The sequence below is a fragment of the Garra rufa genome, chromosome 10 (genome assembly GCF_049309525.1).
Source record: "Garra rufa chromosome 10, GarRuf1.0, whole genome shotgun sequence".
In the NCBI taxonomy this organism is placed as follows: domain Eukaryota; kingdom Metazoa; phylum Chordata; class Actinopteri; order Cypriniformes; family Cyprinidae; genus Garra; species Garra rufa.
Genome location: NC_133370.1, coordinates 30,812,549 through 30,840,258, shown reverse-complemented (window position 1 = coordinate 30,840,258; position 27,710 = coordinate 30,812,549). Strand labels below are relative to the sequence as shown.

Here is a 27,710-nt window from a genome sequence, read left to right as displayed (position 1 = left end):
GAAGTGTGTACAGTATAAGCAGAATCAAGGCTTCTACAGTACACATTACAGTTGTTTGATCAGAGGACTGTGTGTCTCTATCATCAGTAGACCCACGGCTCCTCTGCAGTCCAGTTACAGGAGCTGCCTTCACCGCGTCCCTGCAGGACCACGACCAGGGCCAGTGCCCTTTTGATATAGCACCTTTGTTTTTTGAGGAGAGGTTGACAGCAATGTAGTTTGAGGGCTGGATAGGGTCTGGGTTCAGTGCGTCCAGTATGTGGAAGAGGGTCTTCACATTAACTGCAGTGAGGAGCCAGACAGACTTCACTGGTTCTTGTTCCTGCAGGACAAACAGCAGGCCTTCCTGTAGTACCAGTGAGTGCACAACTTCACCCGCAGGACAAGGGCACAGTTAGCTGTCGCCTTATCCTGACAAGCATCCTCAGCTGGGGGAAAATAAGAAACAGATAGTTTTAAAAGATATGAAAACATAATAATATAATTAATTTGTATTAAATACAAAATAAATGTGACCCTGGACCACAAAACCAGTTTTAAGTAGCACGGGTATATTTGTTGCAATAGCCAAAAAAAACATTGTCTTGGTCAAAATGATTGATTTTTCTTTTATACCAAAAATCATTAGGATATTAAGTAAAGACCATGTTCCATGAAGATATTCTGTACATTTGCTAGTGTAAATGTTTCAAAACATAATTTCTGATTAGTAATATGCATTGCTAAGAACTTCATTTGGACAACTTAAAAGGTGATTTTCCTCAATATTTTCAACAAATTGACCCTTAGGACTGGTTTTGGTGGTACAGGGGCACAAATATCAAATGATGTATTTAAATGTAATATAATAAAACTATATTATTTATCAATAAATAAATACATACATATTTTCCATTTAAGTAGTCCATTTAATAGCATATAAAGCTCTATAAAATAAATACACACATTTAACAGAAAAAAACTATAAAATAAATAAATACATAATACATATATTTAAATATTTTAATAATTGAATAATGTTAAAATACAAGGTTTTTTATGTTAAAATCCATTTAATAGCACATTAATAAATACATACATTTAAATATTTACATTATTTTTTTTTCCAGGTTAAAATATCTAATATATATTTTATTTTTTTATATATATATATTTAATAGCACATAAAACAGTTTAGGTAAATACACACATTTAAATATTAACATTTAACCAGGTTAAATTCTCTTTAACAGAAAAAAAACATAAAGTATATTCCTAAATATATTAAATTTTTTAAATAATTGAATAATGTTAAAATAATTAGCTCCCTTCCGGGAACTCGAGCTGCGTCATACAACGCTTTGGGGAACGCCATTGGCGGGCCGCACTCTGAGTCATAGTCTACAAGTCCAATCAGAAGACGGGAGTGACGTCACAGGCGCGGTGACTTCAGCGACCAGGAAGTATAAAGCACGTGGGTTTGAAGCCGGCGGCAGCTTTTGTCATTCAGCGAGAGTGCTCTGTGTTTGCTGTTTTTCTGTGCCAGTTTTGCACAACTTTGTTTGAGCAGTATGTCTTCTAAAGGGGGAAAGAGATCTTTTAAGAAAGAAAGAGCGGTTGAGCAGCCACATAGACGGTGTATCCCTCCCTGCCAAAGATTCATTGTTGGCAGGGATACACACGATCTATGTGTGGTCTGCTTGGGAGGGGGCTTTCGCTAGCATTCCTCGGGGGTCTGGCCCCGCTTCCGTCGAGGCGGAGCGGCAGCTGCACTCGTGGGGTTCGCAGCTCGATCTACTGGAGGGAGTTGAGACGGGTGATCCCCTATCTCTCTCCTCACCCGGTGGATCGGTTGACCTCCTGTTGGATGAGGAAGCCCGCACTGCGGTTCCTTCCCTCCAAGAGGAGGAGTCAACGCTTCTCCTGTCTTCCTCCGAGGAGGTTGACGTGGAGAGCGTTGCAGAACATCAACCACCCCCCCGTTCACCCCACTATGAGGAGCTTGTGGAGGTGCTGACAAACGCGGTCGCCAAACTTAACATCAGTTGGCCAACCGCTCAATCTAATGAACCGCAAGGAAGTAGGCTCGATGAGCGCTTCCTGCGGGCTAAATCAGCACCTCCCAAATGGAGCCTTCCCTTTTTCCCAGATCTCCATAAAGAGATCACTAGATCATGGGAAAAACCGTACTCCTCACGCCTTTTCTCCCCCTCATCTGATTACTACGGTAATGTGGGGGGATGGAGGAGTACGGCTATAAGGCGATGCCCCAGGTCGAACAGACGCTAGCCAGCTATCTGTCTCCTGGTTTGGCATCGTCCTTGAAGGCTCCGTCCTTGCCCACCAAGCCATTAAAAGTTACATCCGGCTTGATGGGCAAGGCGTACACGGCGGCAGGTCAGGCTGGTGCATGTCTTCACACCATGTCTGTTCTCCAGGCAGACCAGGCCGACCTGCTAAAGGAGTTTAGCGAAGGCGAGGAGGTTAGCGTCACAGAAATGCATCGCACAGCAGATCTTGCGCTCCGCGCCACCAAGGAGACCGCCCGAGCTGTTGGGCGGTCTATGGCAGCCCTGGTGGCCGCGGAGAGGCATCTGTGGCTGACCCTGTCCGATATGAAAGAGAAGGACAGGGTCACGCTCCTGGACGCCCCCCTGCATCCCACCGGCCTCTTCGGTGACTCTGTTGACACAGTTGTCAACAGGCACCAGGAGGCCCGTAAACAGGCGGCGGCGTTCCAGAGATACCTTCCTCGCCGCGTTTACTCCTCTGGGGCTGCTGGACGGGAGCAGCCCCAGCCGTGTACGAGCTCCTCATACCGGGAGGCGCAGAAGAGGAGTGTTGCTACCCGTACCCCTCCGGCAAGACCTAGAGGGCGGGCTCAGCAACACTCTAAGCCGGGGGCCTCTAAGACGAGGCCGGACCTGAGGGTCGTCCTCCAGTCAAGGAGGTCCTCGGCTAAACGGCCCTGATGGTTGCGTCTCAGGGCCGACGAGGGCAGCCCCTCTCGGAGAGGCGGGCGGTTCACCACAGCTCATGGTGACCGCCCCTCCTCTGGGCCCTCAGGAGATCTGTCAGCTAACCTTGCCAGTATTACAGGGCGCGGCAATCTCCCGTGAACATCATTCTCTAGCTGTTCCGCCCGGAAACATAGCGGACCTAGAGAGTTCGCAACCCACACGGGGGTCCTCAGAGCAATTAATTCAGGTGCATCCTGCCAGTACGCTGTTACAGGTCACCGAACCAGCTCCTCAAGTAAATCCAGAAACCTGTCTCGAGAGGCTGGTCCCCTTAGTAGAGTTTCTGGCAGCGTGGAAACTACTGCCGAATGTATCTACGCGGGTCCTGGGCACTGTAGAGAAAGGGTATTACATCCAATTTGGCGCTCCGCCGCCACCTTTCAGCGGGGTATTTCCTACTCTTGTAAGCCCCGAGCAGGGTCTGGTAATGGAACAGGAAGTAAAAACTCTCCTGAGGAAGGAGGCCATCGAGGTGGTCCCTCCTCAACACAGAGAATCCGGGTTCTACAGCCGGTACTTCATTGTTCCCAAGAAGGATGAGGGGCTGCGGCCCATTCTAGATCTTAGACAGCTAAACCTCTCAGTCAGAAAACTGAACTTCAAAATGTTGACTGTCAGACATGTCGTGTCTCAATCAGGTCCGAGGACTGGTTTGTCACGATAGATCTAAAAGACGCATATTTTCACGTCTCCATCCTTCCTCAACACAGGAAGTTTCTCAGGTTCGCTTTCAGGGGCAAAGCTTACCAATACAGAGTTCTTCCTTTCGGCCTAGCACTCTCACCCCGAACTTTCACGAAGTGTGTGGATGCTGCTCTGGCTCCTCTGCGACTCCAGGGCATCCACATACTCAACTACATAGACGACTGGCTGATCCTAGCCAGCTCGGAACAGTTAGCGGCTCAACATCGAGATGTTGTCCTTGCTCACATGAAAAAGCTGGAGTTGAGGCTCAACGCCAAGAACAGTGTGCTTTCTCCTCTGCAGAAAACCACTTATTTAGGCGTAGTTTGGAATTCGACCACGATGCAGGCACGAATGTCACCTGCTCGGATCGAGTCGATCCTTACTGCAGTAAATGCGGTCAAGCTAGGCCTGTCCCTCACTGTCAAACAGTTCCAAGTACTGTTAGGTCTTATGGCAGCTGCATCCAACGTGATACCTTTTGGTCTGCTGTACATGAGACCGCTACAGTGGTGGCTCAAAACCAGGGGGTTTTCCCCGAGGGGGAACCCATTTCGCAAGATCAAGGTCACGCGGCGATGCCTACGTGCCTTAGACATGTGGAAGAAGCCCTGGTTCCTATCTCAAGGTCCAGTGCTGGGAGCTCCTTGCCGCCGCGTCACGCTAGCGACAGATGCATCCCTCACCGGGTGGGGAGCGGTCATGAGTGGCCGCTCAGCCCACGGTCTATGGAACGATCACCATCTCTCCTGGCACATAAATTGCCTAGAGATGCTGGCCGTATTCCAGGCCCTGAAGCATTTCCTTCCAGACCTGAGAAACCGTCACGTGCTGGTCCGTACAGACAACACTGCGGTAGTCTATTACAGTATATAAACCACCAGGGAGGTCTGCGTTCACGCCCCTTATACAAGTTGGCGTACCGGATCCTCCTGTGGTCTCAAGGAAAGCTTCTTTCGTTGAGAGCGGTCCATATTCCCGGACGTCTCAATGTGGGAGCAGACATCCTGTCGAGGCAGGGGCTGAGGCCCGGGAAATGGATGCTTCACCCTCAAGTAGTGAAGCAAATCTGGAGAGTGTTTGGCCAGGCTCAAGTGGACCTCTTTGCGACTCAAGAGACATCGCAATGTCCCCTCTGGTACTCTCTAGTTCCTCCAGCTCCTCTTGGACTGGACGCTATGGTACAGACGTGGCCGAGGCTTCGTCTGTATGCTTTCCCCCCGATCGCTCTGCTCCCGCGAGTTCTGGAAAGAGTTCGCCAGTACGGTGTACGGCTGTTACTAGTAGCCCCGTACTGGCCGGCCCGAGTATGGTTCTCGGATATAATCGCCCTCCTCGACGGTTCTCCATGGGAGATTCCCGTCAGAAGGGACCTCCTCTCCCAGGCTGGGGGCGCAATCTGCCACCCCCACCCAGAGATGTGGAAGTTATGGGTGTGGCCCCTGAGGGGGCGCAACTCATAGAAACTGGTCTCCCAGCCGAGGTGGTTGAGACCATTCTCCAATCTAGAGCTCCCTCTACGAGGAAACTTTATGGCCTTAAATGGAACCTGTTTGCTTCATGGTGTCATGAACGCCGTTTAGACCCAGTTCACTGCCCGGTTGGTACAGTACTGGAGTTCCTGCAAACTCGTCTCTCCGCAGGGTTAGCTCACTCCACCCTGAAGGTGTACGTGGCGGCTATATCGGCCTACCACGCCCCTCATGGTGGCCTCTCAGTGGGCAGAGATCCCCTGGTCACACGTTTCCTCCGCGGTGCACTCAGGCTGAGGCCTCGAGCGAAACCGAGAGTTCCCACGTGGGACTTAGCTGTGGTGTTAGAAGCTCTATGTAAGCCTCCATTCGAGCCCTTAGAACAGGTCTCTGATCGCATGCTTACCCTAAAGACAGCATTGCTGCTTGCTCTTACCTCTCCTAAGAGAGTTGGGGACCTGCAGGCCCTTTCGGTGGCCCCTTCTTATATTGACTTTGCGCCTGGGTTGGCCAAAGCATTTCTCTACCCGAGAGCTGGGTATGTTCCAAAGGTCCCGTCTTCAACACCACAGCCGATCACGCTTCAAGCGTTCTATCCTCCTCCATTCGTGGAGCCCGACCATCGGAAGTATAACCTAATGTGTCCAGTAAGAGCACTAGACACCTTCGTCCACAGAGCTGCCATGTGGCGTAAATCAGAGCAACTCTTTGTTTGTTACGGCCCCCCTAAGAGGGGGTGCCCGGCCTCAAAGCCCACTATCAGTAAATGGATCGTGGATGCCATTTCTACTGCCTACGAGTCCTCTGGTCTCCCATCTCCGTTGGGAGTCAAGGCTCATTCTACCCGAGGCGTGTCTGCCTCCAAAGCTCTGATGGTAGATGTCCCTATCCAGGACATCTGCAGTGCGGCGGGTTGGTCCTCACTTCTAACGTTCGTCAGATTCTACGAACTTGACCTCAGAGCCACTCCCGGCTCGTTTGTCCTCTTGCCCTAGCAGTAAGGCTAGGCCCAGAGTTTATCCCTCTTGTTCTGGCAGTTTCCCAGACAAGAGACGTACTGTTATTCCTGTTGTAATACTACTCTTGTCCTAGCAATCTCCCTAGGCAGAGTTTAATCCTTTAAGGCGCATTCCTTCTATCAAGGAAAGTATGTTGTACCCTTTCGGTCTGGCTATCTCCCCAGACGGAGGTGTATTACTTGTGTCCTAGCACCCAATCTACCAGGCACTCCTTATCCCTCAGTGTGCTGGCTGTGTCCAGACTGAGATGGACTGTTTCTCTCAGAACTAGAGAATGTTACTCCTCCTGGTCTGGCAGTTCCCAGACAGGAGATGTATTCCTACTATTTCTCCTCGTGTGCCAAGGTAGATATATATATCCCTCTTGTCTGGTGGTTGTCACAGACAGAGATGTATTGTTTCTCGCGTCCTGGCAATTTCCCCAGGCGGAGCCATTCCAGTGTCCTGGCAAGTTCACCAGGCACTTCTTGTGTCCCTCTTGTTCTGGCCGTCCCCAGACAAAGGACTACTACTTTCTCCTCGTGTGCCTGAGGGCCGAGGTTCATATATATCCGAGGTTCATATATATGACGCAGCTCGAGTTCCCGGAAGGGAACGTCTCAGGTTACGTATGTAACCCTGGTTCCCTGAGGGAACGAGACGCTGCGTCATGGACCATAATCCCCACATCCCTGCGGCGCTCGCTTCATTCCTAAGAGCTGCCGCCGGCTTCAAACGCACGTGCTTTATACTTCCTGGTCGCTGACGTCACCGCGCCTGTGACGTCACTCCCGTCTTCTGATTGGACTTGTAGACTATGACTCAGAGTGCGGCCCGCCAATGGCGTTCCCCAAAGCGTTGTATGACGCAGCGTCTCGTTCCCTCAGGGAACCAGGGTTACATACGTAACCTGAGACGTTTTTCGACATTGGAGTCCATTTAATAACACATAAAGTTGTATAATAAATAAATACACACATTTAAATATTTTTTCTAGGTTAAAATCTCTTTAACAGAAAAAATATATATATTTTAATAATTGAATAATGTTGAAATGCAAGTTATTAAATGTTTAAGTGCTTTTTATAGCACACAAAGCTATATAATAAACACATGCATGTACATGTTTACATTTTTTTTTTCCACAGATTAAAATCTGTTTTAATTTTTGATGTTGAAGTCCATTCAATAGCACATAAAGCTAAAATACATAGGTTAAAATATTTACAATATTTTATTTTAATATTTTATTAGCTGAATAATGTTGAAATACATTATTCCCATGTTAAAATCCCAGTTTAACGATAGATGAGACAACTGTTCTGTACCACGTTCTCCTTACAAAATCTCAACAAGGAATGTCACTGCACTCCAAAAACACAAAACTGTCTGCCAAATTGACGACATGCATGATGCACTTGCCTTGCAAAGCTTCTAAAACAACAAAGCATTAATCTGGTCTAAATTTCACAGGAATTAGCTTGTGTTGTGCCAAGATAGAATCACATGTGCTTTTAATAGAGCCAGGCGTTTTAACACGCACTCGTTGCTGTGTTTCATTAAAAGGTAGAGCGTAAACTACTTACAACTGGCATGATCAAATAAGAGCCATGCCAGGCTGCGTCCTTACAGCATCTTTCCAAATAAAGATTCATTGGATTTCTTTTCCGTTTACTTACGGCCTGTCTTGTTGAAAGTCTGCAATGCATAGCCATGCTTAGACAGTCTCAAGCCTAATGGGAGACGTCAGTTTGTTTCTGTTGTGCTGTGGTTTGCTATAATAGTACCTGGTGGCTCAGTAGTGCAGGGCTGCACCTCACAGCTCTGCCTGGCCTCTGGTCTCAGTGTTGAATCACAGCTATGGCCCAGTTCTTCTCCTTGATAACACTTTACTTCTCGCACGCGCACTCCAATCCCACATGTCTTACTGCACTGCAGGGCACCGACACAAACACATGTGAGAGTCAAACATTTTAATGAACCATTATCCCAAACAGAGAAATCACACCTTATTTGCACTCATGACTTTCAAAGCAATGTGAAAAAAAAATAATAATTATAAACAGTTGGCCTGACAGTAGCCCTGTATAACAATTAGGCTGAATTACAGTCGTTTGTATCAGATACCATACAGACGTTTTCTAAATTCAGTGACATTTTGTGTACTAAAAAAGGGCTGTTGTCTATAATTTATGTATCAAGGCTCCCACAGAAGTCACTTTTAAATCAAAGAACTTTCTTTTGGTCAGCATGGCAAATCTGCATGACCAACATCAACATTGTAGGGAACCTTTTAGCCCTCACATATGATTGGTATTGGTAAATATGACAGCTTTACATGTTATTGATCTTACTATTGAGATTATATCGCAGAATTGTGATATTATTTCTCACAACTTCATTTTTTTTGTATTTGCAACTATAATTTCTCATACCTGCAGTTAAAACCAGAGGCATTCTCTCCTTATTTTCACTTTATACCATCTCACAGGACATTTATGTCTTGCAATTGCAACTTTGGATCCCATAAACTCTTGTACTTGTGCCTTTTATAATATATCATAGGTCTAATTGTGGCCTTATCCTACAAATTTTGATTTTATATCATCTTACGCAACTTTATTTCTCACAACTGCAACTGTAATTTCCTGTAATTGCAATTAAATCCCACAATATCTCATAACTAATACTTTCTCCTCGTTTTTCACTTTATTCCATCTTACACAACTTTATTACTAGTAATTGCAACTTTAAAACCCATAATTTCTTGTAACTGTTCCTTTTGTTTTTCTTAATTTCAATGAAATCCCATAATATCTCATAATTGTGGCTGTATCCTACAATTTTTCACTTTATACCATCTCACAGGGCATTTATTTCTTGTAAATCCCATAGCAGCTCATAATTGTGGCCTTATCCTACAATTTTGACTTAATATCATCTTACATAACATTTTTTTCTCACAATTCCAACTTTTTCTTGTAATTGCAACTTTAATTTCTTGTAATTGTAATTAAATCCCATAATATCTCATAACTGAGGCTTTTTTCTCCCCATTTTTCACTTTTATACCATCTCACATGACTTTATTTCTTGTAATTGCAACAAGTTTGACTGACAGACGTTCTGACAATCATAACGAATCTGAATCTACTATTTTTTCTGGCAAACAAACCAGACATGAGAGTAGATTAATGTCGGTGGACTTGAACTTGAAAAATGGTGTGTATTGACAACTTTCCATGGTTGAAACAAGATATCTTCTGGTGTTCATTCATGTTTATATTGTGCTGTAACTAGTAAAAAGAAAGAGATTATTGGTTCACTTAAACTGAGGAACTACAGGAATCTGTCACAACACATTAAAGAGCCACAAAAAGGTATTTATTGTTTGAATTTCTTTTAAAACTTACAAAATTTGAAAGCTGGGACTTTGTTTCATACCTAAAGTAACCTGCTCTGTCTTGACTGTCGACACCTTGTCAGTTTCCTGTTTGTTCCACGTTATATTTTTCACTGCGTGAGAACATGATGTGAACATGAACTCAATGAGTTTTTTTTTTTTTGAGTATGTATTTTTTATTTTTTTATTTTTTATTTTTGAGTTGTTAGTATTTTGTCCAGCACAGTCACTGTGTGAACCTAATGTGTCAACACCTGATGAACATACACTTGGCATTAAACCCTTGCACTCTGTAGGATATAAAAAGTTTATTAAGAAGAGTTGCCAAACCAGGTAAACTACAAAAATCCCTCCTAACCTGGGACCAGGATGTGGTGAACCACTTGGAGCAGGGTCTCTCAAAACAGGCCGCACTGTCCGTAGGTCTGAGGGATCTGTCACACATCCATTCGGGGAACTCCTTAAAGACACCACCCTCCAGCCCTGCACACACCACCTGACGCGTCTTCACCCCGCGGCCACATGTGGCATTACACTGAGAATGTTCAAGACAAAATACTACAGTAAACAGCTCATTTAACAAGTGCAGTGCTGTTATTGTTAAATAAAACATAAAAATTAATAGGAGATGGATGGAAAGAGTTACCATTTATGAACTGCAGTATATAAGGGCAGCTCACCTGTTCCCACTCTTGCTCCACCCAGTGGGCAGGGCAGTTTTTGTCTCCACACGGATGCACGGCCAGCGGCTTGAGCTCTGGATCACACTGGCCATCAGAAATCACCTTCCCACTACTGTTCTTACACACCACGTAGCGTCTCATCCTGCCCTCCCCACACGGCCCTGAGCACTTAGAGAAGGAGAAGCAAAGACACATAATGTCATGTTTAATGGACAATATAATGTTTTAAATTTCTATGTGATATTTTGTAGGATGTTTTCTGAAACCCACCGGCCCCCAGTCAGAGACGGTCCACCTGCGGTCACAGGGCGGTCCCTCGCACTCTCTCTGGCTGACCGGTCTGGTGGACTCGTTACAGAGTCTGGCCTCCATAGAACAGCGCACCTCACGGCTCCTCACCCCACGACCGCCACACCGAGCTGAACACTGTGAATGAAATACACAAACATTACCAACCTGGTCTCATGACGAAAATGTACCTCTGGAAACTTTTCTGCAAGATGCGAAAAAACGTAATGCCATGTACTTTTTGTGACATATTCGATGTGAAATTTCCACTGGGTGGTGCTAAATCAGTGTTCAGTTTTTTCCCTGGAACAGATGAACATACATATGGTACGTTTTATGTGTTGTTGGTTTTGTACGTGTCACCGCAGTTCTGACTTGAAATCTCCATTGAATGGCGCTATAATTCTAATGCTCCATGATGTTTTAAAATTACGTACCATCTGCACTACGCCTAAAGCCCCATTCACACTACACGCGACATGCAGCGACTAAGCGACGCGACAGCGGCCGTCAGCGACCGTTGGCGACCGGATGTGGGCGTGTCCAGCGACGCGACAAAGTTCAGAATCTCTAAACTTTATGCAAATGAAGAGCGACTTTCGAGAGCGACAGCCAATAGGAAAGAAGACGATAGTGCTCGTGATCATTCACCTTTCAGCTCCAGCAGTGATTGTCCTGTTTTATATGACATGTCTATGCCCACATACAAAAATAATGTCAACTGCATTAAAATGAATTGTAACCTGCTTGTCTTTGTTTCTAAAGTTGCTTTGGATAAAAACATCTGTTAAATGACGTTACTAAGCAACCAGTAATGAGAACGCCCACTAGCGACCTCATCGCCAGCCTCTGGCGACATGCAGCGACAGAAGTCGCGTCTAGTGTGAACGGGGCTTAAACCTACCCGATAGCATGACCAAAAGGGAATGTGATGTAAAAACGCAAATGCAAGCATGCCGTTTGAGCTTTTTTTTAAATCTCTCTTTATCATTAATCATGTTTTTGATGGGATATGTACCCAAGGATTTGGCATCCTAAGTCCAATTCCATGCCGGCTGAGCTACCAAGCAAACTTGCTAGGACCGGAAAGCGAAACATATGGAGTTGTAATCATAACTGTGTATGAAACAATTACAAGTGCTCGCTGTTTTACCACCTCTAGTGTTAATTTCTGTTGGGAACTGCAGTGATATGTATTTATTGATATGTGTTTCACATCTTGCCAAAAAGTTCCCAGAGGTATGTTTTCGTACTATAGAAAAAAAAATAGTTGCATGAAATATGATCATCGTTAACTAGAATAAAATAAAATATTTTTTATTTCAGCTGGTTTCCAAGGCAGCATTTCTCCTTTTAATTTAGTTCAAATTAATGTAATGTATACACTGCCGCTCAAAAGTTTAGGATCAGCAAGATATTTACACTTTTCAAAGGAGACTTTTCTGCTCATCAAAGCTGTGTTTATTTAATTAAAAATACAGCAAAATTTAATATTGTGAAATATTATTGAAATTTGAAATAGTGGTTTTCTATTTCATTATACTTTAAAATAGAATTTATTCCAGTGATGCAAAGCTACATTTTCAGCATCATTACTCCAGTATTCAGTGTCACATGATCCTTCAGAAATCATTCTAATATGCTGATTTATTATCAATGTTGGAAACAGTTGTGCTGCTTAATATTTTTTTTGGAACCTGTGATAGTTTTTTCAGGATTCTTTGATGATTGAAACATTAAAAAAAAACAGCATTTATTTAAAATAGAAATCTTTTGTAACAATATACACTACCTTTCAAAGTTTGTGAGGCAGTAATTTTTGTCTTTCTTTCTTTCTTTGAAAGAAATTAATACTTTTATTCAGGAAGGATGTGTTAACTTTTGTTTAAAAGTTATAGTAAAGATTTATCTTGTATCTAGATTTATATTTTGAATAAACTTTTAATTTATCAAAGAAACATAAAGTATCGCAGTATCCAAAAAATAAGCAGCACAACTGTTTCCAACACTGATAATTAAAGTAAAGTATATTAGAATAATTTCTGAATGATCATGTGACACTGAAGAGTAATGAGATAAGTAATGGCTGATGAAAATTCAGTTTTACATCAGAAATAAATTTTGAAGTATATTAAAATAAAAAATAAATGTTATTTTGAATTGCAATAATATTTCATATTTTTTCTGTATTTTTGATCAAATAAATCAAACTTTGATATATACATATTTATATATATATATATATATATACTGTATATATATATATACACACACACACACACACACACACACAATCATAGAAATAATAAAATTAAATAAATATTACTAAATAGTACTAAAAATGTACTAAAACTTAAAAATTTTAAATGAAATTTTTTTTTTCTTAAATATATATAATTTACATTCATTTACAATTAACATGTAATTGACTGTCTAAAAAAATTACATTCAGTTAAGCATGTTTTAAAATATATTATTTCTGTAATAAGCACTATTTTTAAAACCAAGCTTAAAGGGCCTATATGCAACTTTTTCCCCAAAATAAACCTAACAATAGCCTTTTTATTTGACCATTTATGACTCAAACATCTCCTGATGAGCATACTGACACCTTGTCAGCTCACAGCGGGTGCACCTATAAGCCTGTATCCTATTTTTCCTATTTTCTGTCGGGTCGGATTTTTCGCGCACTGTCTGCGGATGTGACGTCAAGCGCGTTCATGTTAAACATTTCAGATCACTCTGCCACCGCCGCTAGTCAGCAATTAGCCTACACTCGCAAGCAGTGCAATGGATTGTGCGAATACACAGAAGAGACCCAGGACAACTCTGACACCAACAGTAACTCCACAGAAGACTAAAAAAGTTAAACCCCTGACAAGTGCCCGAAAAAGATCGAAGATTGAGAGCGACCGGCGCCGAGCAAGGACTAGAGTGAACATCGGCGCGCTGCGAGAGCGAGCAGAAAGGAAGAGCAGTTCCGTTTTTTGGCCACAGGTGTCAGTCGCGAGTTTAAATTTCAGAAAATTGCATATAGCCCCTTTAAGTACAAATAAACTAAAAACTGTTGAGAAATACATCAGTCTGGCAGCTAATATTCAATTCACATATACAGTCGTGGCCAAAAGTTTTGAGAATGACACAAATATTAGTTTTCACAAAGTTTGCTGCTAAACTGCTTTTAGATCTTTGTTTCAGTTGTTTCAGTGAAATATAATTACAAGCACTTCATACATTTCAAAGGCTTTTATCGACAATTACATGACATTTATGCAAAGAGTCAGTATTTGCAGTGTTGGCCCTTCTTTTTCAGGACCTCTGCAATTCGACTGGGCATGCTCTCAATCAACTTCTGGGCCAAATCCTGACTGATAGCAGCCCATTCTTTCATAATCACTTCTTGGAGTTTGTCAGAATTAGTGGGTTTTTGTTTGTCCACCCGCCTCTTGAGGATTGACCACAAGTTCTCAATGGGATTAAGATCTGGGGAGTTTCCAGGCCATGGACCCAAAATGTCAACGTTTTGGTCCCCGAGCCACTTAGTTATCACTTTTGCCTTATGGCACGGTGCTCCGTCGTGCTGGAAAATGCATTGTTCTTCACCAAACTGTTGTTGGATTGTTGGAAGAAGTTGCTGTTGGAGGGTGTTTTGGTAACATTCTTTATTCATGGCTGTGTTTTTGGGCAAAATTGTGAGTGAGCCCACTCCCTTGGATGAGAAGCAACCCCACACATGAATGGTCTCAGGATGCTTTACTGTTGGCATGACACAGGACTGATGGTAGCGCTCACCTTTTCTTCTCCGGACAAGCCTTTTTCCAGATGCCCCAAACAATTGGAAAGAGGCTTCATCGGAGAATATGACTTTGCCCCAGTCCTCAGCAGTCCATTCGCCATACTTTTTGCAGAAGATCAATCTGTCCCTGAAGTTTTTTTTGGAGAGAAGTGGCTTCTTTGCTGCCCTTCTTAACACCAGGCCATCTCCCAAAAGTCTTGGCCTCACTGTGCGTGCAGATGCGCTCACACCTGCCTGCTGCCATTCCTGAGCAAGCTCTGCACTGGTGGCACTCCGATCCCGCAGCTGAATCCTCTTTAGGAGACGATCCTGGCGCTTACTGATCTTTCTTGGACGCCCTGAAGCCTTCTTAACAAGAATTGAACCTCTTTCCTTGAAGTTCTAGATGATCCTATAAATTGTTGATTTAGGTGCAATCTTAGTAGCCACAATTTCCTTGCCTGTGAAGCCATTTTTATGCAACGCAATGATGGCTGCACGCGTTTCTTTGCAGGTCACCATGGTTAACAATGGAAGAACAATGATTTCAAGCATCACCCTCCTTTTAACATGTCAAGTCTGCCATTCTAACCCAATCAGCCTGACATAATGATCTCCAGCCTTGTGCTCGTCAACATTCTCACCTGAGTTAACAAGACGATTACTGAAATGATCTCAGCAGGTCCTTTAATGACAGCAATGAAATGCAGTGGAAAGTTTTTTTCGGGAGTAAGTTAATTTTCATAGCAAAGAAGGACTATGCAATTCATCTGATCACTCTTCATAACATTCTGGAGTATATGCAAATTGCTATTATAAAAACTTAAGCAGCAACTTTTCCAATTTCCAATATTTATGTAATTCTCAAAACTTTTGGCCACGACTGTACATTTTAAATAAAGTCTTGAGACTAAAAACACTGACCTCAGACCACTCTGAGATCTCCCACTGCGGCCCGCAGCTTTTACTCTTGCAGGCTTTCCGTGTAATTGGCTTCTGCAGATCCACGGCCTGACACAGCTCATCATAAACAGAGCTGTCAAATCCCGGTGCCATCATCTTCCAGCAGCGCACCGTGCGGAACTGAAACCCCTCTCCACATGTCCGGGAACACTCACTCCAGCGACTAGTTTCCCACCTGCCTCAGAATTCAGGACACTACAACTTAAGATCTGATATTAACAGCATCTGCTGCTTCCAATGCATTTACCTACAGTATAATAACAAAAATTATATTAAAACTCAAACAATTGCATAAAGTGTCAGTATCACACCTGGGCAGGCATTCTTTCCCTGTGCAGAACTCATGTGTGGGCTCCGGCCTGGTCAATGCATCGCAGTAGCTCTCATCCACCTCTGACCCGTCGTACTTCACACATAAGGCATATGATGTACTTATGCCTACAGATACAGAGTATAATGTCAGGTTGGTTGTGTGTTTACAAATGTGTCTTACTGTCTATGAGTAATTGTGATTTCACCTGTTGTACATGTTGAGCTGCAAGGCGCATATGCAGAAACCTTCCATCTGTACATGTCGGACATGCTAACGTCATGATTCAGAGATTCAACCTCAAACTCATTACTGCTGGAGTAGAACAGATCAAGAAAAAAGACAAGAAAAAGATGGTGAGCAGTACTGCAAATTTTTTACATTTTTACTTTTGTCACACAATTAAATATAATATATACATAAAAAATATATATTAAATATATTAAAATATAATATACAAGAACTGTCATTTAAAAGTTTGGTATCAGTAACATTTTAATGCTTTTTAAAGAAGTCCCTTATGTGATCAAAATACAGAAAAAAGTAATATTGTGAAATATTATTGCAATTTAAAATAACATTTTTACTTTTTAACTTTTTATCAACTTCATATCAACACATCCTTGCTGAATAAAAGTATTAATTTCTTTCAAACAAAGAAAGACGAAATAATTTACTGAACCCAACAATCATGTACATTGTTTGAAAATATTTCTATTTTAAATCAATGTTGTTCTTTTTAATGTTTTATTCATCAAAGAATCCTGAAAGAAAGTATCACAAGTTCAAAAAAGTATTAAGCAGCACAACTGTTTCCAACATTGATAATAACTCAGCACATTAGAATGATTTCTGAAAGATCAAGTGACACTGAAGACCAAAGTATGATGCTGAAAATCCATTACAGGAATAAATTCTATTTTAAAGTATATTAAAATAGAAAACAGCTATTTTAAATTGCAATAATATTTCACAACATTACTGTTTTATCTGTATTTTTAATTAAATAAGCACAACATTGATAAGCAGAAAAAAAAATCTTTAAAAAAATAAAAATCTTTGAACTGCAATGTAGAGTACATATTATTTATATATTACATGTTAAATCAGTTTTTCATAAGCTTCAATTATTTAAAGAAAAACAAGTGTTTTAAATATAATCAGAATGTCCGAAATGTCCAAAAATGGTCTGACCAGTGAAAATATTGGCACAACGCTCTTAAAAATAAAGGTGCTTCAAAAGGTTCTTCAAGCGATGCCATAGAAGAACCATTTTTAGTTCCGCAAAGAACCATTGAGTCAAAGGATCTTTAAAGAACCATTTCTTGCTTACCTTTTTATAATCTGGAGAACCTTATTTGCCACAAAGAACCTTTTGTGAAACAGAAAGGTTCTTCAGATGTTAAAGGTTCTTTATGGGACCATTTAGACAAAAAAGGTTCTTCTATGGCATTGCAAAGCACCTTTATTTTTAAGAGTGAAGGTAAGACTGGAATTGGCCAGCCAGAGCTGACATGTGGTCCTTTCCCAGTTCTATTCTCCTTTCTTTTATCTCTAAATGATTTCTGTCTCAATTCAAACTGTCCAAATACAGCCAAAAATATAACTATAAAAAAATTCAAGCTTGTTATTTTATAGTATATAGGCTAAAGCAAGTGCGCTTATAACTCAGACTTTAAATTCAGTGACCCTGACACTTTCACACTTTATATGTTTGCTTAAGTATTTGATTCACTGTACTACATTATCATCAATACAGTTACTATGGCAGAAAATGTAAATCCCCTGAGTTCCTGCGTATCCATAATTTAAGAAAAGCTCCATTTATTTTTCATAATTTCATGTTCATGTTCCCTTTGAGAACCGAAGGCTAGAAAAGAAAAAGCTTTCTATCTTTTTCTACCCTAACAAGCACATCTGTGGAAAGGATACAGTGACATTTTGAAAGATTGGTGCACGTTTCCATTCATAACAGCTCAAGCCAGACCGTGGCAATAAATATGTCAGAGCATTCATCTAAAGGCTCAATCCACTCATATACCCTCTGTCTGACCTCTCGCTGTGGGGGGTCTGCACTGGCTCCACCTGGTGGAGCTGGAGAAGGTTGGACCGGTGGTTTGTTGAGTCATTAGTCCTGGGCTCAAATACAGACTCTCCATCTGGGCCGTGCATGTCCAGGTTGCCCGGGTAGATCTCCAGTGTCAGGCTGTTGTCCAGTGAAGAGTTGAGTTTGAGTACGGTGCAACCTGCGAGTGCAGAGCCGTCTTTACAGGGCTGTCTGGAGCCTGAGGGCCATGATGCTCCATCATAGAAGAGACTCTGCAGAACTGGTGTAGAGGTGTGATTGGAGTCACTGGAACTAGACGAATCACCATCAATCAGGTTGGAATCAGCACCTGGACAACAGCAAAGCATGTTTAAATGGGAAATTCATCAATCAATCCATGACATCTTAGCCATAAGTAGCAATATTTTATAGTATACAATTACTGTACAAAATATACATTACATTAACTTAATAAAATTTGTGGATATTTCTATGACTTTTACAGAATGTACTCTATATTTAACAAAATATATGCTACCATTCAAAAATTTTGGGATTGGTAAAATATTTTTGGAAACACTTTACAATGCAGTTCATTAGTTAACATTAGTTAACATGAACTAAGAATGACCAAAACTTCTACAGCAATTATTTATCTTAGTTTGTTAACATTAGTTAATGCATGAACAAACAATGAGCAACTATTTTTATTAACTAACATTAACAAAGATTAATAAATGTATTATTCATTGTTCATTTGTTCGTTTGAGTTTAATACATTTTAACTAATGTTAACAGATGACACCTTATTGTAAAGTGTTACAATTTTTTTAAAAAGAAAAGAATACTTTTATAAAAGGACACATTAAAATTTTTTCGAAAGTGACAGTAAATACATTTATAAAGACATTTATAATGTAAAATATTTCTATTTCAAATAAATGCTGCTCTTTTGAACTGTCTATTCACTAGAAATCTGTGATGTTTTCCACAAAAATATTAAGAAACACAAAAGCTTTCAATATGGATAAAAAGAATAAATTAGCACCATATTATAGTGATTTCGGACGGGTCATGTGACACTAAAGACAAAAAATAAGCTGTAAAAATACATTTTCAAATCTATTGAAAAAAATCGAATAAAAAAATTATTTTAAATTGTAATAATATTTTACAATATACCGTTTTTTATTGTATTTTGATCAAATAAATGCAGACTTACTGACCCCAACTTTAAAATGATACTGTAATTGTAAGTTTATTTAAAAAAGGAAAATATTTTTTATACTTACAGTTGAAGTCAAAAGTTTTCATACACCTTGCAGAATCTGCTAAATGTTAATTATTTTACAAAATAAGAGGGATCTTACAAAATGCATGTTATTTTTCATTTAGTACCGACCTGAATAAGATATTTCACATAAAAGATGTTTACATACAGTCCACAAGAGAAAATAATAGTTGAATTTATAAAAATGACCATGTTCAAAGTTTACAGGTTTTTCAGTATTTCTGTGTATTTGAACCCTTTCCAATAATGACTGTATGAGATCCATCTTTTCACACTGAGGACAACTGAGGTACTCAAATGCAACTATTACAGAAGGTTCAAACGCTAACTGATGCTTCAAAAGGAAACACAATGCATTAAAAGCTGGGGGGTAAAAACTTTTTGAATTTGAAGATCAGGGTAAATTTAACTTATTGCGTTCTCTGGGGAACATGTAAGTATCTTCTGTAGCTTATAAAGGGCAGTACTAGATGAAAATAAGACAAATGTACACATCCTCATTTTCGTTCAAAAGTTTTTACCCCTGGCACTGAAGCATAAGTGAGCATTTAAACCTTCTGTAACAGTTGCATACGAGTCCCTCAGTTGTCCTCAGCGTGAAAAGATGGATCTCAAAATCAAAGTCATTGTTGGAAAGGGTTTAAATTCACAACAATGCTGAAAAAGCAAAGAATCTGTGGGACCTGAAGGACTTTCCTGAAGAACAACGGGCAGTTTAACTGTTCAGGACAAACAAGGGACTCATGACAAAAGAAAACAGCTGTGGAATCAAGTGTATGTAAACTTTTAAACAGGGTCATTTTTATTAATTTAACTATTATTTTTTTCTTGTGGATTATATGTAATTGTCTTTTATGTAAAATATCTCATTCAGGTTAGTACTAAATAAAAAAAATAACATGCATTTAGTATGATCCCTCTTATTTTGGTAAAATAATTAACATTTTGCAGATTTTGCAAGGTGTAAACTGTAATATATTAAACATTTACAGTGAAAACAATATTAGCATATTAAAAAATACTTTTCAGTATAGCTAATATTAACTGATTTTAAATGTGTAGCTACAGCCATCATAAACTGTAATACAATTAACCAGAATTAGCTACAATTTAATTATTGTACAGTATACATAATAATTGGAATATGATTACTTTTCAGAACTTTTTTATATTACAACGCATAGACTAAAATATATATGCATTTATACCATACCCCTTTAAATTCATGTTCTGATGTTACTTTCACACTTTGCTTTTTGTAAAATGTACCTGTGTTAGAAATCATGTTTAAAATTGTCAAAATATTCCCACATTTAAATAAATCATGACCCATATTGTAGTTCACACCCTTTTCCAAAAAGTCCCAAGAGCAGTTTTGAAGCAAAACAGTTTTAACCCAAATCAAATAAGCTTAACTTTATGGTCAGTCAAACCCTTGTCCCCACCAAATCCTCTAGGGTCCTTGCTAGGGTCTCCGAACTCTGTCCTGGAGGGCCCGTGTCCTGCAGAGTTTAGTTCTAACCCTAAATAAACACACCTGAACCAGCTAATCAAGGTCTTACTTGGCATGCTAGAAACTTCCAGGCAGTTGTGTTGAGGCAAGTTTGAGCTAAACTCTGCAGGACACCGGTCCTCCAGGACCGAGTTTGGAGACCCCTGCTCTAGTGTGAAAGCGACAAGAAATGCCAATGAATGAACCTAAGATGTCCCCCACTAAAGCTTACTTACCAAAACTGCCTTGTGCCTCAAGACGGTGCATTTCATCATCTAGTTCATTCTGGAGGACCTCACTGACAGGTCTAAACAATACCAGTCCAGGCAGCTCACTGAAGTTTACAGAGGCCTGAAGTTCCCACAACATCTCCTCATGGCCCACATGCACCTCCACATTATCTTGAGGTCCCAATGAAGTGCTCTGATTGCCTTTCTTTCCAAATTCCTTACGAGCCTCGATTTCATTATGAGTGGAGGACAGCTCAGTAGAGGATGTGTTGGCCTTCGGCTCTCCTGGTGAAGGGTCTTTGGATGTCTTTGACATCAGGTTGCTTATTTGAGGTTGCTCAGGTGTAGAGGCTATGAGAGGCGCCGCCCTCAGCTCTGGAGCTCGAGGAACTGTGTACTCGTATGTAATGTGAGGCATCTTTCCATTGAGGTTGTAATACTGAACAAAAAGAAAACAGGTGCTGAGAAAAGACAAAAATTATACTACATACTACATTCTGGCTGAGATATTTAATAGATAGAAATACAGTTGTGATGATTTTACATACCTATATACCTACCATGACATTCAGGGCCTGATGGGTGGGACCCTGAGCCATGATGTACTCAAAGCCATCAGAGAAGAGGTTAGCTGGCCTTCGATACTTAAAGACTGTCCCAGCAACATGGAAGTTCTGTGGATTGTCAATTACACTGTTCCCATTGAAGAAGAAGTGACCAGCTTCATCAGACAGAGCTAGAAGATAAAAGATACATTTAATCGTTTTTCAATGTCTGTTGGCCCACCTGAACTTTGACAGATCAACCCAAAAAAACTCTTACCCAAGATATTTTCAGTTTTCCGACGCTCTATGATTTGGATATCAGTAGCACCAAATGGTATATTGGTTATGAACAAATAACCTAAAGAAAAAAGACAAATGAATACATTTTAAATGATCTGTTACATTTCTTTATTTGTAAATAATGTTTGCGTTCAAAGGAGACATCTTTGTTAAAGGGATAGCTCAGCCAAAAATCCAGAATTCTGTCATTAATTACTCACCCTTGTGTCGTTCCATACCCTAAAGACTTTTGTTCATTTTCGGAAAACAAAAAGTTTCCTGATGACCATGTCAAAAAATATAATGGATGTCGAAGGGAACCAGAATTGTTAGGTAAACAACATTCTTCAAAATATATTCTTTTATGTCCTACAGAACCTGCAGGTTTGTAATGACATTAGGGTCAGCAAATAGTGACAGAATTCTGGATTTTTGTCTAAAATATCCCCTCAATTTACAAAACACATGGATAAAAGGTAACCATTTTTGGCAAGAGACGGTCTATTCAACCCTTAATGCTAACATAAGGTATACCTAACTGTGTGATCCCTTTCCGGTAAGATCCTGAGACACGATAACAAGAACCTCCGTTTCCACCACAGACTCCACATTTGTCTATGGTTTTACTGGAATACAATTTCCCATCACACCCTACCACCTGCAACCAAGAGAAGATAGTGTTTAGCACCAAGCATAATCTCACAAACACAGGGCAAAAGTGATATTTTTTGTTACAGAAAAACTTAAACCTGATCTCTGTCCCATTAGACTATTTTACCCATACAGTACCCTATATTTAGAAGATATTTAAACAGATGGTTCACCCAAAAAAGAAAATTCTGTCATTAATTACTCACCCTCATCTCCTTTCAAACCTGTAAGATCTTTGTTCATCTTTGGAACAGAAATAAAGAAATTTTTGATGAAATCCGAGCACTTTCTGACCCTCTGTAGACAGCAAGGGTCAAGGTCCAAAAAGGTATTAAGAACATCGCCAAAATACTCCATGTGACAATGGTGGTTCAACCGTAATTTTATGTAGCTACGAGAATGCTTTTTGTGTGCAAAAAACAAACAAAAATAATGACTTTATTCAACAATTCTTTTTCCAGAGTTGTCGTCTACCGCTATTATCGAGAGTACCAAGACAAAGAGTATTCTTGTAGCTACATAAAATTACGGTTGAACCACCATTGCCACATGGAGTATTTTGTCAATAGTACTTTTCTGGGCCTTGAATGTAGTAGGACCCTTGCTGTGTATAGAGGGTCAGAAAGCTTTCGGATTTCATCAAACATATCTTAATTTGTGCTCCATAGATGAACAAAGGTCTCACGGTTAAGTAAATAATGACAAAATTGTCATTTTTGGGCAATCTATCCCTTTAAGTATTCATTATCATTTCCTCTGTTATTACACTTATATGTCATCTAACACCAATTTAAAGTTATTATTTAAAAACAGTTGTTGTTGAAATGACACAGACTTCTCCTAAAAGATAAGACGATGTACAAGAGGCATTATTGTGGAAAAAATATTTCTCAGCTTTTTTTCACATTTCAAAAAGTGGTATGTCCAAAATTTTTCATACCCTTTGCAAACTGTCACAGTCTATGGGAAAATCCAAAGTTCTATACCATTCCAAATAGTCCAAGCTATTCTAAAGCATCCTAATTACCCTTATTCATTGGGAACAGCTGTTTTAATCAACTCAATGCACACAAAAGGCCACTTGGCCTTTGCAAATACTCATCTGGACAAAGAAGACTTCTGGTCTTTTGTTTTATGGTCAGATGAAACAAAAATGTAATTGTTTGGCCACAATGATGTAGCCTTCATTTGGCGTAAAAAAGGAGAAGCCTTCAACCCTAAGAACACCATCCCCACTGTCAAACATGGTGGTGGGAACCTAATGTTTTGGGGGGTGTTTTTCAGCCGGTGGACCAGGGAACCGAATCACAGTAAACAGCACCATGAAAAAGGAGCAATACATCAAAATTCTCAACAACAACATCAGGCAGTCTGCAGAAAAACTTGGCCTTGGGCACCAGTGGACATTTCAGCACGACAATGATCCGAAACACATAGCAGAAGTGGTGAAGAAATAGTTAGCAGACAAAAACGTTTACATTAACGTTTTGCAGTGGCCCAGCTTAAGTCCAATTGAGAATCTGTGGAGGGAGCTAAAGATCAGGGTGATGATGACCCTCCAACCTGAAAGAGTTGGAGCTCATCGCTAAATATGAATGGGCAAAAATACCAGTGGAGACATGCAAAAAGCTGGTCAGCAATTATAGGAAGCGTTTGATTGCTGTAATAGCCAATAAAGGCTTTTCTATTGATTATTGAGAAGAGTATGAATAATTTTGGACATGCCACTTTTTGTTCAAATGTAAATAAAAAGCTGAGAAATCATTTTTTCCACAATAATGCCTCTTGTACATCGTCTTATTATCTTTTGGAAGAAGCCTGTGTTATTTCTGGTCAAAAAACAAACTTGCTGGATGAATAAACGTAACTTTAAGTCAGAATTTGCCAGGGGTATGAATAATTTTGGGGTTGACTTTTTATATATATATATATATATATATATATATATATATATATATACTGTATATACACACACACACACACAATAATAATATATACAAATTTCAGCTTAATAGATTCAATGATTCTATGTCTGGTTTTATTCTAGCTTTAGAATTAATTGATCCCAATTACAGCGAGTGGCGATTGAACAACTGCTTTGGCTAGACGTCAAGCATCCTAATTATAGCATTAATGTAACCTTCTCACCTTACAGGACCTTGGCTATTGAAGCTTGGAAAAATCTTTGCACCAAATAATATTCTGAAACACACCTGACACTGGCCCTCGATGCAAACACCCTGGTAGATCCCGTCCCTACAGAATGTCCCGTCATGGGCAGGCACCAACAGCTGCCTTTCTCCTGTGGTCGTGGTGCACTGGAGGTCACATGGCTTATTGGAGATGTTGATGTAATCATCTGAACAGGAGGTGACATCAGCAAAACATCATTACGATCTCGGCTTTAGAGAATTCCTCTGGAGATAATAGGTCTTTATGGCATTGAGAGGCCTCTTTTGTACATAGGGGACTATGGGCTGAGGAAATAATCCTAAAGGGGCATCTGTGAGCTATAACTGAGCTGGCCAAGGGCCAAGACAAGAAATTCAGAAGAGTCTAAAACACTGAAAGGCTGAAAGACTAGGAAGGAGAGCAAATTAACTAAAGCGATTTGAAAAAACACAGAGAAAGAGGTGGAAAAAGAAAACACTGAGGGACGTTTTTTTTACCCGGATAAAGTGGAACCCACTCATAGTGCTTCCTGCCGAAGGCTTTGGCATTGAACTGAGAGCACTGGTGCTGTTTGAAGCTGATTCTGCTGTTTGGGCACGGCTAGGCAAACATCCAGACAACAATAAAGACACAGCTCGTGAGCCAGGCAGCAGGTCAAACAGCCTGCAGATATTAGAGCTTCAAGCCAACATGTGTAAAAATGCACAGTTATGCCAGATGGCTTGGATGGAGTATTCCACCCATTAACACAATCACATTATTATGGGTTATCCTTTAATTGTACACAAACATCTTTATGAAGATCTCATAAACTTTAGGCCATACCTGATTTGTACACAGCTGATACTGTTTGGATGGTCCTGTGCAGAAGGAACTGTTGATGTTTTGGGTCGACGTCAGTCTGAAAACATGTCATCTGTATATTATATAAGTCCTCCAAACTTTGATTGCACATTAAAATTTGGAAGCATTCATAAAAGGACTGGCAGATATAAAAAAAATGCTAGAAATGCATTTTTTATACGTTATATACTATACTAATTTTTAGTAATTTTGTTATATGCTTGTGTCATTAGGGGTTCAAACGCATAGTTCTAAAAACCCATTGTAATTGTTAGAGTGGCCAAATATCAGCAATCTCCAAGTAAAACTGATCGGGCAGACCAAACCATAAGTCGCAGAAACTTGAAACTTGGAGGGATGGTAGTACTCTTACCATCAACAATGTCACCAATGCTCACCCCAATCGGCCTGACAGGAGCGCTACAGCGATCAAAAGTATGAAATCGCTCATAACTCCTTAACCATTCGATGCAGGCTCATGTGTCTTATGTCACTGGAATCCTTGGTTCACATCGGACTAAATTTTCACATCTTTGTCAAATAATCGATAACTATCAAAAAAAAAGTTGACCTTCCAACTCTCTGTTGCAAAGGGACGTCAAAAACCTGCCTTTACTAAAACTGCTATAACTTTTAAACAGAATAAGATAGTTTGAAATGTCCTATCAATGTGAAAATCTGTACACACACTCTTGTGTGTACAGTGGCTATAAGCACATTTGCATATCTTAAAAAAGATGGCTACCATAGGTTGAAACCAATAAACTTTAAACCCTATTAGACAAGGTTAACATAGGCTGATCGGAATGAAACTTGGCAGGCCTGTTTGACTCATGGCCCTAAAGGTCTGAAATTTGAAATAAATCATCCACTGAGGGGGTGATAGTGCATTTTTCAAGGGTGTAAATGATTGTACATTGCACGGTTTTCACACGTACACAAAATATTTATATCTTATAATAGAACTCCTCATTCCGAATAACTCTAGAACCACTGCTGTCAACCAGCCATTTGTTAAAAGATTGAGAAAATGTGAAAAAACTAGTCACTAAATCTAGAAAAAAAACACTGCAGTGCAATTCTATGAACTTTATAGGTCAATAATGTAAAAAAAAAAGTGCCCTTTGGGAAGGTACAATAGGGTCGTTTAGAAAAGGGGCCTGTCCAAATATACATAAAAGCTTACAAAGCCTAAACAGAAACTCTAAACTTCAAGAAACCTGGTGTGCATATGTAACAGGTGATTCTAAACCAGCATGCAAAGTTTTAGGGAGACTGAACCACAGCTGGCGCTATAGCAGTCATAAACGTTAAAAAATGGTAAATTTATGGTAAATTTGTATTTGCCAAAAATGCCTTTTTTTTAAATCATTGATTTAGGAGGTTACAGGATTGGTTTTCATATGTGAAACCGCTTATTTCAGATCAATTACACTTCACATTTTTTTAATAGTTTTAGTTTTAGGTACTAAACTACTTAACTGGTAACAGGAGTATTTCAGCATCCCATACTGGTAACCAGCATCTATATCCACAGCATATGCCACTGGTATCCCTCTAAACGTTTCCATACATTATTTTCCTCATCTTTTGTGTGCTCTCTGTCCCTTCCCCCCATGCATACACCTTTCGCTGCCTCCACCATACAGGGAAGTGCTAATGGGAGCCAGCTGGACTGGCTCAGCTAGGGCCCTTATCTCTAGTGGAATCTCCCCATAATGTTTGACCATTTGCTCTAAAAGCCATTTTATAAATTTGTTTGTCATTCTGAGCAGAATTCCCTGTGTCATGTGGGCCAGTGGATTGATGTTCATTCCACATGACATTCCTCTGGGTGCGCTGGAGGATATTAGTCAAGGGGGAATTCTCTCCCACTTTCCCCCTTCCTCATGTGAGGGTTCACTTGGGTTAGTCTGAGTTCTGGTATAGGGTGAGGAAGCGAAAGGTTTATCTTTATTGGATTTCTCTCTTTCTTTAAAATTAAAAATAAAATAAATTAAATCAAATGTAAACCAGTTATAGTTCAAACATGCTTATTAAGGCAAACTAATAACGTGAAAAAGAAACTGGGCATTCAGGACCAAAAAATTCCACATTAAATGAATTCTGTGACCTTCAAGTTGATCGTCAGTGACATTACCCAGTGTGAAAAGTGGGTTCAGACCAGGGTCAAACTGACAACTCTCAACCCATAGTGGAGAACTTTGCACAATGCATCACACCTGTCACTTCTGATTAGTACAATATCGGAGGGTCATGTCCTCGGGTGAGCTAGATCTAAATGAGCTTGTGTAATACTTGAGAACAATGTACCTCTGCTGCAGACAGTGACGCTCTTGAGAGCGCACTCCTCCTGCACAGGTACGGGAACAGGTGGACCAGCTGCTCCATTCACCCCACCACTGCGCTACCTCGTCTGGCTGCCTCTGGAAATCCTCCCTCCCCTCACTGCTGTCCTGGCAAAGACAGAGACACAGTGCTTCACTGCTGCACACTTGCATGATAACATGGAAAATCTGTAAACAATGGCAATTATTGTCAGACACAAGCACTTCTCTGTGTAACTTGCGGATAAAAATGGTCAT

General features: G+C 40.4%; 1 protein-coding gene across 1 annotated transcript; it reads right to left on the bottom strand.

Annotated features, from left to right (window-relative positions):
• Positions 1–80: 80 nt before the first annotated feature.
• LOC141344544 (ADAMTS-like protein 2) lies at positions 81–27,710 on the bottom strand. Its single transcript, XM_073849424.1, has 18 exons — positions 27,678–27,710; positions 27,439–27,581; positions 25,108–25,183; positions 24,780–24,882; positions 24,324–24,469; positions 21,994–22,117; positions 21,458–21,538; positions 21,196–21,371; positions 20,642–21,074; positions 17,629–17,971; positions 15,784–15,887; positions 15,577–15,703; positions 15,227–15,440; positions 10,510–10,665; positions 10,237–10,407; positions 9,915–10,091; positions 7,941–8,085; positions 81–428 (listed from the first exon to the last, which is right to left on the bottom strand). Exons 1-18 carry the CDS (start codon positions 27,708–27,710, stop codon positions 307–309), a joined length of 2,874 nt encoding a protein of 957 aa, XP_073705525.1. The 3' UTR covers positions 81–306.